Genomic DNA, 13882 nt, shown 5'->3' with positions numbered 1-13882 from the left:
TCTACTAAAGAGAAAATTCTTCCTTATCCATCAACACTAGTGAAGGTTTTACTAGGTTTACTAGATGGTGTTTAAATTAATTTCAACTGTTGTTTGCTGTTTCTGTTTGGCAGTGTGTATTTGGTGAACCTGGGCAATCTGCAGACTGGTTGTACTCAAGAATAGGGAGGAAGAGTGCTGGCACACTGTGGGGAATGAAACCAATGTCATGGAACACTTTATGTACATACTATGGAATAGGAAATCAATTTGCTCTGTAAATTTTCATATAATGCACAATAAAAAATTAAAAAGTAGCCCTGGTGGTGCAAATGGTTAAGCACTTGATTGCTAACTGAAAGGTTACAGGCAGAAAGTTGAAATGCTTTGGAAAAGGAACAGCTATATTTTGTTTCTTTCTGCTCCATTATTATGTTCAGAGCAAAAACTGACTCAAAACTCACAAAAACAGATTAAACATTCTCTTCTCTAAAATTCTGATAAGCATAAGCAGGAAGGTGCACTTCTAAAAATTTACACGTTTATATTAGCCATTGGTCCCATGAATCGTCCTTTTCCTCAGTGGAGGCAACTGCATCAAATACAGGTGTGGAACTTTTGTGAGAACTGACATAACTGTAATGTAAGGTATTTGGACAGATGCATGTAAATGATTTGATTTGGCCAATTATAGATGACGAAAAATATAACAGTCTCTTTTCTGCTCTCAGTGTAAGAAGGGATCACATCACAGACAGGAGAGACTATGAGAAACAAGCAATGATAAAAATGGAATTTTAAACCAGGAAGGATTTTAGAGATTAAAAAACAAACAAACAAAAAACCCAAACCAAAACCAAACCTATGGTTTTGCTAAAGTCTGTAACATCCTCATACTAACAGCGTTTCATTTGAAATTACTGCCAAAGTTAGAATGATATGCACTGAGCTCTTACTTAAAGTGGCAATGTATCCTGCTTTTCTAGAGAATGAATTTGTTTTTTTAACCTGGTATGCGAAATTAATGACTCAGCAAGTTTGCAACCTTCCCAGGAAATGATTAAGTAGATTACATTATGGAAACTCTAACTGCCAGCATGTCTTTAAACATTTAAAAGAACCCTGACACAATTTCCCAACAAGGTATATTCCACTTAGCAGGTTAAAATGAACTCTCGTCATTAGTAAAGCTAGAAAACAGGAAGTTAAGTTTCCTTTACTTGTTGTTTATTGCCAGTGATGTAAAAATCAAGCATAAGATTTCTTGAGACAAAAGTCACTTTACAAAAACATGAATTCAAGTGAAAACTTCTGCAGTATTAAAACAGTCATGTTTATTAAGTAAAATTTATTGCACAACCCATTTTGGAACTGAATTTTGGGAGATATAACCTCCACTTGAGTTAAAGAAAAACAGAAAAGTAGAGAATACTTTAGTATATATGTGTACATTATGTCTTTATGGATCTGTCTCAATCATTAGCAATAAGCATCTAAGGGAAGGACAGTGTCTTCCTCATACTTGTCCTCTGTTAATGGTAAGTGTACATGTTACATGTTGGTACATGTTAATTGTACCTGACACACAATAACCATTGATTAAACTGGGTAATGTATATGTTTTCAAGTAAATGCATAGAAATAATGGATGATAGGATCACATTTCAATAGAGATATTCAACACACAGACTTTAATATGTCTTATAAAATTTAATGTTACATGACTTTAATTTTGACATTTGCTTTATATTTTTACAAATCTTTTTAAAGAGAGTACAACAGGCTAAGGAATGTTTGTTACTGGAACTGCTCTTTGTACTTGTCTGCTTAGCATCCCAAGTTGAATATGAAATCTGTGTAGAACTCTTCTGCTCCAGAAAGAGGGGTGTACTAAACTTAAATACCTGTACATTGTTAACATAAATGGGTGGCTCTCAGTGTCTGGGATGCAATAGGGAATGGTGGAGACTACAGCAAATTGGAGAGGGCAGGTTCAGTGTAAAAGGAATGATCACTGGTCAAATACTGCTAATAACTTACAGGTGAGTATGTAAGCCAAGCATCAAGAAATCCAGGTGTTTTATGAAATAACTCTATTTCTAAATGTTGGCAACTCTAAATGAAAAAATTAAAACATTGTGCCAAAATCAAAACAAAACAAAACCCGTTGCTGTCGAGTCAATTCCAACTCATAGTGACTGTACAGGACAGAGTAAAACTGCCCCATAGGATTTCCAAGGGGCAGCTGGTGGATTTGAACTGCTGACCTTTTGGTTAACACCGTGCCAGTCAACTAAAAAAGATCTTGTCTGGGGACTAAATCTGGCCCTTGGGAAGTCTGAGACCTTTAGAAATAGATAATAACAGCAAACACTTTTTATAATTTTTATATATGTTAAACTCTTTTCATAGTACTTTACATGCATTAATTCATTTAAACTTAATGGCTACCAGTATCACAGTTCCCATTTTACAGATTAGGAAGTAGAGCCACAGAGAGGTTAAATCATTTGCCCAAGGTCACAAAGCTTCTAAGTGACAGAACTATGAACTCAAGTAGTTTTGCTCTAGATGGTACTACTGATTCCTCTCTTCTTAGTCACTTCCAGCTCTCACATTTGTGATTTTATGCTAATATGGAAAACAGAAGGTATTTTCTTCCTTTCAAGAGCTAAGAGTTCATAGGAGACAACGAGAATAATCAAGTAATAATATGTCCTACATGCCAAAATGCTGTGTGAAAAGATTGTGAATTCCTTAATCTTGACTTACAGGAGAGCTTGTCTGTGCTCTGAGGATAGCATTTGAATCATGTATGTCTTACAGAACACGAGTAACTGAAAACACAGCTTCTATTGTATAAGCAAGGAGCCCTAGCAGTGCAGTGGTTAATAAAACACTTGGCACGTTTAGCTGCTAACTGAAAGGACAGTGGTTCGAACCCACCAGCGGCTCCACGGGACAAAGATGTGGCAGTCTGCTTCCATAAAGATTACAGCCTTGGAAATTCTATGGGGCAGTTCTACTCTGTCCTATAGGGTCACTATGAGTCAGAATTGACTCTACAACAATGGGTTTGGTTTTGGTATCGTATAAGCGTCACTTCGTTGGCTGCTTACTTTCCTAATCAGGTGTTGTTAAGCTTAAAATATGCTACCACGACTGCAGTAAAACAGAGCCAACCAAACATGAACCTTTTATTCCGTAAGTTTTAAGATCTAACATTTTGACTCCCATTCAAAGAACTGTGCCTATCCTATCCTATAGTCATCAAGACTGACCTATTTAACAAGTGTTTCCTAGGACAAATCCTATCTGAAGGCCCCATTCGGATGCTGTAGGACAGAAAACACCAGTAAATAACACTTTCTGTGCCCAGGGAGTTTACTGTACAATAAAATTTTAGATACAACATTACTGCTACTATCGATCTTTATATATGCTGTTTCCCTCTTTCTACATAGATGGTTCTTCCTTATTCTTCAGATTTCAGTTTATATTTCTTTTCCAAGAGGCCGCCCAGGACACCCCCACCCATTTATTCTCTATCACACCACCCTGTCTCTCCTAGAGCTACTGCTGTAGCCTACAATTGTCTTTCTTATCTATTTATTGTTGTTGTTGTTGTTTTTTAGTGTGTCCCTTCAACATAAGTTCCACAAGGAGAGTATCTTGCCAGTTTGGTTCACCACTGTATCACCAACTTCTAGAATACTCCCTCACTCAGAATAAGATAAATGCCTATACACACACACACATACACACACACACACACACACACATACATATACGAGAGTTTGAAGAAAATAAGCCACAGCCATGGTCCAGGCAAGAGGTCATTCAGAAAAGGGGTTTCCTGAAGAAGAGACATTTGGTGTGGACCTTGAAGTGTATCTCCCATGTAAGGACAATAGTGAGTACTATTAGCTATAAAATTCTGATTTAGAACAACTCAGTCCTCCCAGTCCTCAGGCTGCCTAAAGGTTTCTTTTATATACTATGAAACCTGTTTAACCCACATGAAAATGATTATCTAACCCCACACATAGTTGCTTCCAGTAAAACACTACTGCGAATGCTCAGCCTGAGGCTGAAAACTTCCTAAAGCAAAGAGAAATACTCATTTCCTTTCAACAACACTTACAAGAACACATTACCCCTCACATGGGAAGCCAGGGATTTTCCAGAACAGAGTGGTTCCTGGGCAACAGACAAGTCTGAAGACCCCAAGGAAATGGAGTTCACATAGGAACATTTGTGTTTCCATACCCGTAACTCACTGAGAAGAGGGTAGGGTGCTTGGTGAGTTTCAAACTGTTACGTGCTATTCTGTTATAATTCTGAATCTATATCCCTTGAACTACCTGCCAAGTGGGCTAGATAAATGAGTTTGGCTCCTCGGTTGGATACCCTAAATATATAGCATAAATAAAAGCTAATCAACACCTTTTCATAACAGTGAAAAAGGTTGCTACAGGGCAGGAAAAAAAAAAGCGTGCCCCCTGCTCAGTGGTGACGGATGCTGTTTTTTACAGTGGAGAATCCATTTCTTAATGCTTGCAGCAATTTGTGAAAGCTTTCAAAGTAATAACAGATTAACATATCTCTTAATAACATAATAATGACATATCTCTTATTAAAAATACAAGGTGATTGAGATTCACTGAGTGCTAAAGTAGTCTTGGAAGCTACATTACCTCTTTCATATTGCTTCGCTCTTTTTAAGTAAACAGAAACGAAGGGTAAAGGAACCTTACTATTTTCTTAAGTGATCCACCCTTTTCGGAGAAAGCATCAGAACTATTCCAGAATTGTTGCATGTTACATGCACTGCTTTTTCAAAATGTCAGTTACCAACATCCTACAAATCTGTGGGCTCCTGGAGGAAAGGGGAGACATAATGTAAGTAGGATTACCTCTCTTTTTACTTGAAGGCAATATAACATTAACATCATACACTTTAAATTTATAAAATAAGGAAGGAGAATTTCCACTAAGGAAGAAAATAACTTTGCATGTTAATAGCTTTTGCTTTGGAGCTTCAAGTGTTGGACAAGATTTGTATATAAAAAGTGAAGTGGACAGTTGACAGATTATGTGGAAAACCGAGGACAGTGATTTCAGGATGTATATTTCCATAGTACTTTTATCCTGCCCAAATAGACAGGCGCCTGGCCTAGTTTTATGAGTTCACTGGAGAGTTGAATGAAATAATCTGGAAAGAGGCTTTCCCATTGATTACTGCCTTGGAGACACCAAGGAGAAGCTGGAAAAGCACGCCATAAACACAGTCCAAGGTTTAAACAAAGGCGAGAGCCTCTCTCCCTTCAAAAATGGCCCATGAGGATAACTGGGAAGGGTTTACAGCATTTTATAGAATTCTAGGCTATCACAACCAATGGTAAACACGCAGCTGTGTGTGTGTGCCTGTGCATGTGTGTGTCTGTGTGCACGTGCATGCATGCACCCTGGCAGGTACACACATGTCCTTTTGAAACAATATAGTAGGACGGAAGACTAGATTTTAATGTAACTCAATTAAGAAAAAAAAGATAAGTGACTTTCCCTTTACTTACAGGAGAAAAAGAAAACTTTGAGTTTTAAAAATACAGAAAAACACTAACTCATTGAAATAGTATCACTTAGTGATATTTTCAGAGAAACAGACATTAAAAATTAAGATATTTGGAGAAAGAGACATTTGTTTATGACTTCTGGACATTGTTTCATCTTGCATTTCACTATATTTACCCTCAAAATACTTTCCCTCTTTGTGAGAAGGGAGGAAGGAATTAATCTGAGCACACTGAAGCAAGTATCAGAAAACTGTGTCCAATGGATCAAGTATGTTAATGAACTTAAATATATCAGAAAACACAGTTAAATATATTAGAAGCTGAATTATTTCTGGATTTCCTGAAAGTCTAATTTATAGTATCAATTCCTTTTAATTTTTATTTCTTCTACAAAAACATTGTTTCTATTTTTCTGGGTAGACACATGAATCAGGACACATGAGATTTAAAAGGGAGCATGAGTAACCTTTGTTCATGGTACACAGCTGGGAGCTCAGTAGTTAGGAGTGGTCAGGAATTAAATGAGAGGGACTTACATCTGCTGGGCCCACATGGCATTAGATGGACACTGATGGTCACTAAGTAAATGCCTATTATTGGTAACAGCAGAGCGCACGTCCCCTCAGCAGTATCTTGTATCTTAAGGATGGTCTGTGGGAGTTAGGGAGGCCATCGCAGCTTGCATGAGGGGAGGGCAGGCCATTCAGAGCCTTTATTATAAACTCAGTTGTTCCTAAAATTTATATCTTTATAAATATGGGCAAGTGGTATATGATACCCCCATTTCCCACCCTGGTTCAAAAGAACTCTCTTGCAGAGTTCATGTTTATAATTATATATCTGCGAGTTTTTGTTCAGAGCATGAATTAATTATTTACATACGATGACCAGACACGTTGAGTGAAAGTAGGCAACAGCTGATACCAAAAGTAGGCCTCACAATCCTATTAAGTTTACTGAAGGGCTCCTTCCCTCCAAACCCACTGTTGCATATACTTTTTGAAGCAGCAGAGAAGTGCTGGTTAGAGTATACTTGGATCTCTCTGCTCACTGAAAGTGTACACTGATCAGGTTTGAATTTGGAGAACTAGTTTATACACTTATCAAAAGAAATCTTACAGTATCTGGCATATGTAGTACATGAGTATCACAGTGCATATTTAAATGGAAAAACGGCATTTTAATTCACATGAATCACTAGGATTCCTGGAACTCCAGAACATAAGAGTAACAAAGTCTTTAATTCCAGTTAGACTTTTGCTACATTGGAAAATAGTCATTTGGCCAGAAATGTCATAGTTACATTCAGGATTAGGTATAGCTGCTTCTTCTTTTTTTCCCTCACTATTTGCCTATTTGAGAAGACTCTACTTTGAATATTACAAAGTGTATCAGGATCATATCCATTAACAGATAAATAATGCAACACTGGTATGGCTTCTCTTGTCTTCATTTTTTTTTTTTTTTAAATAAATGAAAATAGTAACTGAATGAGTCATTTTGGGGGAGATTTTCTAAGAAAGTATACAGTCAAGTGTTTCTTTAAGTACAATGCTTCTTTTAACTAAATACGAGTCAGTAAACCTTTATGAAAATAATAGCAATTTATGGCAAATTCTATTTACAAAATATGCACTCACATAAAAAGTTGAACTGAATATGGTCTATATTTTGTAAAAACTAAAGGATGTAAAAAGTTAGGATATAAAATGGTCAAACACATGGAAAACTTTTGGAATGAGCAATTTAATTCCTATAATAATCATTTCTGTAAGTTAGGCTGAATGTTAAGAATAACCAAAAATACTAGAGTAGATGCATTTAATTCCACATAAAATTAATTCTCTGCAAAACCCCTTAATCTCTAAGCTATAATGATAGATACCTTCTTAAAGACATTTAAAAGCATCTTAAAATTAGCAAAGTGACTTAATTTTTTAAAAATTCTATAAGGCCTTTCTAACTTACTTTTTAAAAAAAATTGTGTCACCAATTGTATCCTGTGGTCACAAAGGATACCCTGTGTCTTACATTCTGCTTCGTTTTCTACTTTTACTTCATCTCTTTTACCTCAAGAAAAGACCATTCACCTCAATCATTTGGCAAAAATATTATGTTTAATCTGCCCACATTGATTTATTCTTAACAGTAGGTATATAGTAGAAGAATGAGTTAAAATATATTTATCTTCTCCATGTTAAACATTAAGTATGGGAGAAGATGTCAAAAATACATCTCAAATTCAGTATATGTTTCTGTCATAAACTAATAAATAGAGGATTAATGCCATAATATATAAAGATCCTAAGCAACCAATAAGCAATCCAACAGAAAAATAGAAAAATATAAGCAGGCAATTCACAGTCGGTGAAATACAAATGGCCAATTAAGTATATTAAAAAGCTGTAATACCTATTTAGGCATAGAAATATCTTTTACCTATCAAATGAGAAAAAAAAAAAAAAAGAAAATATCAATAAAACTTATTGTTGGGAAGGGTATGAGGAAATGGAAACTCTCATATACTATTGTTAGTAGAGTTATACATTTCTACAACTTTTTTTCATTATTTTTTATAGTATTTTAGATGCATTTTTACAACTTTTTGAAGAACTATTTGGTAAAATGTCAACATTAAAAATACATTCTTTAATTCATTTGGCTCTTAAGACTATAACTTACTAATAAGTTCAACAAATGCTTATTAAAGACACTTTTACAGATGTGTAAAAAATACATACAAGAATGCTTATTTCAGCATTGTTTAAAATAAAAAAAATTAAGCAATCTATTCAATCAGAGAGATCAGTTATGTAAATGAGTATATTACCGCAATGGAGAAAACCAAGAATTTTCTACAAAGACATTTAGTATATTAATTTGTTTGAGTACTGCCTGTCTTTTCAAGCCCCATGAGGGCAGGAAATTTATCTATTATTGTATACGTCTGCACCCATGGATTACAAACGTAGAAGTGTAAATTGACCAGGACATGATGAAAGTGGAACAATGACCACGTTTCCATAAACTCCTTCCCTAATTCTGCTATTTAAACACTGTCACTAAAATATTTCTCTGAAGAATTTGGTCAAATTTTATGCATCATTTTCTTCCCAAGGCATTTATATAGAGAACAGTCTAATATCTTTTCTGTAAACTTACATATAAACAAAGTTCGGGAAAAATAGCTTATGCAGCATATGCATCTCATTTCCATCAGAAACTATACTGTAAAGGCTGGCTGCCTTTAATCTGCATAACTTTCAAAGGAAATCAGACTCTTCAGTCCCCCTTTATGCAATCTGTTCCCGATTACAGCACAGGAGAAGTGAAAAATGCTTCCCATCCTTGTCTGGCTTCAAGCCCAAAGGATAGTTTGAAGGGGAAGATATAATTCAAATTTAAATTATGTCTGAAAGGCATTTTTAAGTTACAGACTTAAATTTATAAGTATATTAAAAATTATTCACCCTGGACTTTTCCAAGTAGGGAACATTTTGAACAAGGACAATCTTTCCAAATATAGGAATTTATTATTATTGAAATAAATTTCTTCATTTCACGTCCTGTGAATCAGGTATTTTTTCAATTTTATTTAACCCAGAACATGCTTTGGTTGTGTTTTCATTAGCTTCCGTTGTTAGAGTTACTTTCAGAAGATCATTTTAGAATGGACACTAATAATGGTATTTTAAATTTATATTCTCCTGAGCGAAAATAACAATATGTCAACTCTCAATTGGCCAGAGATACAGATATAAGGAAAACTGATCATTAACCAGTCAACCGGTCAAAACAAATCACTGCAAGAGGAGCACTGTTGTGGGCTCTGCTTTAACACTTTACCTAAATCCTTGTCTTCCGCATTCAAGTTGTTAATTGCTTAAGATAGATAAAAAAGGCCAATAGTTACTATTTTGGAGGGGGCTTAATTACAATCGTTAGAAAGAACATTTGTGCCCTTTCCATATATAATGTGTTCTTGGATTGAGAGCTAGATATTTCTAGCTGAAGCCATCATCTCTTTAAGATTAAGTAGATTGTGATAATACATAAGTATTAAAAACACCTTTCTTGAAAAAGAAACTAAATTCAGGAACTGTAACAAGCAGTTATATTCATTGTCAGGCAGCCTCATTTTTCACTGCACTGGCTCGATGGCATTGGGTTTTGATTTGATGCCAATGGACACTGTGCATATTGGATGATGTACTCACTCTACAAGGTCTGTAGCACTTGGGGTAGGAACTCATTCCAACATGCATGAGTTTCAGTTAACACGGCATCTCACAAAGTGAGGGCTGACTGTATTTTATTTTATTCTCTATCTGTCTGCGCAATTTCATAGAAAAGAAACAAGTGTTATGGAATCAAGTAATCTGATTTAACCCAACAAACCTAAATTGATTACACTAATGCCTATTGCTGCTTGTATGAGCTCAATAATTAAACAGTAATGACAACAAACAAAAACCAAAACCTGTAGGCTTTCTGCCATTTTATGGGTTGAATTCTCAGTTGAATTTTGACCTGATTATACTCATAGAGTCAATGCAGACAATCGTCTGATGTCATTTTAATATCATAACGCTGGCTTGAAGAAGATGGTGAAACACACTGCCAGTGCCAAGTAGAGTTAGTACCTACCTCAAAGCCAGGACTCACAGGAGACTGAAACATGAAGTTGTAAGAGTAAAAAGCAGGCAAAGGTGAAGAATAAAAGAGAAAAAAGACAGGAAAACAGTGTTAGTGGAGGAAAGCAATGCATATTACTAAATAATGTCTCAGATAGGTGTATTTTCAAAATAAAGCAAAATGTTATCATACTAATCAGTCATTGTGGCCACACAGACATCTGAATTGGAAACTCCTTTTTAAAATTTAAATGGAGCTCTACACCAAGTCCAGATTGAAAAAATACAGTTTACAGTAGAGACCTGGTGGAGGTAAAAAAGAAAAACACCTCTTTAACTTGTCATGGTATCAGTGAAGACAGTGGTTTCACCTTGTTGAAAATAAATTATAGTCAGAATGAAGCATTTTTGACCTTTAAACGGAAGATTACATTTTCTTCACTAAATTCATCCTCTCAACGGGAAAAGAAAGAAAAAGGTCATCAAAGTAATCAAAATTTATAGAGTTGATCTCTCCTTGCCTGCAGAATAAGCTAGTGAATAATCAGTATATCAGTCAGTGGTTTACAAACCTGACAAGTCCAATAGCGGCTTAGAGTTTTAATGAGAGTAATATGCTTACAATGCATTCTTTGCTCATTTTAGAGCCTTTGTTGCATACCACTACCTTCTATCTCATTTCATTTAAGTTTGAAATATATTTCTAAAGTAGAAAGGTTTTTCTGTTTGTTTGTTTTTTTTTAATTTTTAAGATGAGAAGGTTATCAACGAAAACATAAGAAAAGGCTTGGTTAAGTAGACCACACGTTCCTGGTAATTTCTATTGAGTATGATCTTTCTTATCCCTGTTCCCTCAACGTTTATTGAGTAGATAACTAGAAACAAAATGGAAGCTAAAATATAGCTGACTCCTCTTCTTAACAAAAATGCATGGCCATGTTTTAAAGTTAGTGGTTTTTCAGTGAATAAACTATTGCACATTAAGAAAAATCCTATTTTCTATTCTCCAAACCTCCAGTATCCTAATTTGCAAACTGCAGCTAACCAATTTTGTCAAGGACATTGGGAAGTGGTGTAGATTTAGATTAAGGTTCTGTTAAGATTAACTGTTAGCCAGTAATACCTGCTCTTAAACATTTCTGGGTTTGCATGAAGCATGTGCATAACTCAGGGACAACAACTGCTCGTTTGAACACATCTAAACATGACTTCTGAGAAAAAAAAAGTCATCCTATTTGAAGTCACTCTTATGGGATATTTTCACACAGAGGTGGCAAAACTTTCCCTTTGGAGAGGAAATAAATCAAGTTTTTCAATTTCCAAAATAAGACATTATCCTTGCCATCTATATATCTGTTGGTCAAGCTCACGGATTTTCCTTCAATCAGCAGCCCCAAATACCTTTATCTGGGGCTCTCACTGGAATTTATACTTGAGCTGAATGCCATTCAGCTTATGATATTTGAAGACAGTCTATGCAACAAACATTTATTCATTTATTCCTCTAAGTTACTATTTTTCAAAGTGTGTTCTTCCCCCATAAGGTCTTAATAGGTTTTATCAGAAAAGCGGTTCCATATTCAAGGCAGCTGGGAACACTGATTATTGTAAGAATTCTGAGAAACTTAACTATTTTTAATAAGTATTGTGATCTCCAATACTTAGAAGGAGCATGAAACATTTTCCAATCTTATTTGACGGCAGGATATTCTTTTCTTTCTTTTTTTTTTTTTTTGCAGAATATTTTATGGGATCATTATTCTAAAGAAAAAAAAATGTTAGAAAATATATAGCTCTGGGTATTTTACATTCTTACTATCAAGTTAGAAACACCAGAAATGTCCACAGAGCAGAAAAAGAGAGCCACCTACTCCTTTAGTAGTTGATTATAATGTTATGTCATAGTTCTCTTTGTTTTTTGTTTTTTTGCCCCCCTTGAAGTAAGATCATAGGAATTATACTTTTACACTTTGGTGAAAACTACTATAGAAAACAGTGCTTATTATGCAGATGAGTATTATGCATTCAAAGACTAATGTGGTACATTACTATTAAATACTGAATAATATAAATTATATAACCCCATTTTCTTTTAAGTGGCTGGGGGAATCTTAAGACCAAATTTAATTATGAATTATTCTAATATAATTCTTTTCTGACATGACCTGTGATAAAGAACTCTCATGACTTCATTACCTGCTATTTGGATAGTTATTTGCTGTTATCATTTTAAAATATTTTTATTGAGGAATAATTTATATCGAGTAAAACCAAAAACCCAAAGCAAACCCATTGCTGTTGAGTCGATTCTGACTCACGGTGACCCTACAGGACACAGTAGAACTGACCCATAGGGTTTCCAAGACTATAATGTTTACAAAAGCAGACTGCCACATCTTTCTCCCGTGGAGCAGCTGGTGGGTTCAAACTGCTGACACTTTGGTTAGCAGCCGAGAGCTTAACCACTGTGCCACCAGGGCTCCTTACATGAAGTGCACAAAATTCTAGTTGCACAGCTTGATGAGGTTTTATATGTGTATCAATTCATTTAACATCCACCCAGATCAATATATAGAATATCTTCCAGTAACACTGAAGGCACCCTTCTGCTCCCTCCCAGTTAGCTCCATGCTAAGAGGAACCATTATTCAGACCTCTTTCATTGTAAATTAGTCTTGCCTGACTTAAATTTCATACACTGGATTCTTAAGTACATACTCTTTTTTTGTTTGACTTCTTTCAATATTATGTTGTAAGATTCATCCATGTCTTTGAGTGAGTCAATATTTCATTCATTTCATTGCTATATGTTATTCTAGAGCCCTGGTGACACAGTGGTTAAGAGCTCAGCTGCTAACCAAAAGGTCAACAGTCCGAATCCACCAGTGGCTCCTTGGAAACCCTATGGGGCAGTTTCTACACTGTCTTATATAAGTTCGTTACGAGTCGGAATCAACTCGATAGCAATGGGTTTTTTTTTTTTTTTAAATTGTACTTTAGGTGAAGGTTTACAGAACAAATAGTTTCTCATTAAACATTCAGTACCCATACTGTTTTATGACATTGGTTAACAACCCCACAACATATCAACCCGTTCCCTTCTCGACCTTTTTTTTTTTATGAAAATATACATAGCCAAAGATACACCATTTCAAAAATTTCTACATGCACAATTAAGTGACATTGATTACGTTCTTCCAGTTGTGCTGCTATTCTCACTTTAGACGAAGGTTTATAGAACAAAATAGTTTCTCATTAAATAGTACACGTTGTCCTATGACAATGGTAAACAACCCCACTACATGTCAACACTGTCCTTACTCAACCTTGGGCTCCCTATCACCAACCTTCTTGTTCCCTTCTGCCTTCTAGTCCTTGTCCCTGGACTGCTGTGACTCATTAGTCCCATTTTGTTTTATGGGGCTGTCCAATCCCCGGCTGAACAGTGAACTTCGGAATTGACTTCATCACTGAGCTAAAAGGGTATCTGGGGGCCATACTCTCGGGGTTTCTCCGGTCTCTTTCAGGCCAGTAAATGTTTTTTTTTGTGTGTGTGTGTTAGAATTTTGTTCTACATCCTTCTCCACCTCTGTCCAGAACCCTCTGTTGTGATCCTGATCAGAGCAGTCAGTGGTGGTAGCCAGGCACCATCTAGCTGTACTGGACTCAGTCTGGTGGAGGCCTTGGTAGCTG

At 35.6% G+C, this 13882-nt stretch overlaps 1 protein-coding gene across 4 annotated transcripts in view; it reads right to left on the bottom strand.

Moving 5' to 3' along the window:
* The window catches only part of PRKD1 (protein kinase D1), a 461286-nt gene that overhangs the window by 75255 nt on the left and 372149 nt on the right, over nt 1-13882 (bottom strand). For 3 of the 4 annotated variants that reach the window (XM_023731503.1, XM_023731504.1, XM_023731505.1), the window contains one exon: nt 10203-10226. The exons of the other annotated variant lie outside the window; for it this stretch is intronic. In XM_023731503.1, the coding sequence (XP_023587271.1) occupies nt 10203-10226 (24 nt within the window). The remainder of the gene's footprint in view (nt 1-10202; nt 10227-13882) is intronic. 4 annotated transcript variants of the gene reach the window in all.

Source organism: Trichechus manatus, unplaced genomic scaffold (assembly GCF_000243295.1).
Source record: "Trichechus manatus latirostris isolate Lorelei unplaced genomic scaffold, TriManLat1.0 scaffold00043, whole genome shotgun sequence".
Taxonomy (NCBI): domain Eukaryota; kingdom Metazoa; phylum Chordata; class Mammalia; order Sirenia; family Trichechidae; genus Trichechus; species Trichechus manatus.
Note: the sequence above shows the minus strand (reverse complement) of the source record. Positions and strands in the feature narration are given on the sequence as shown.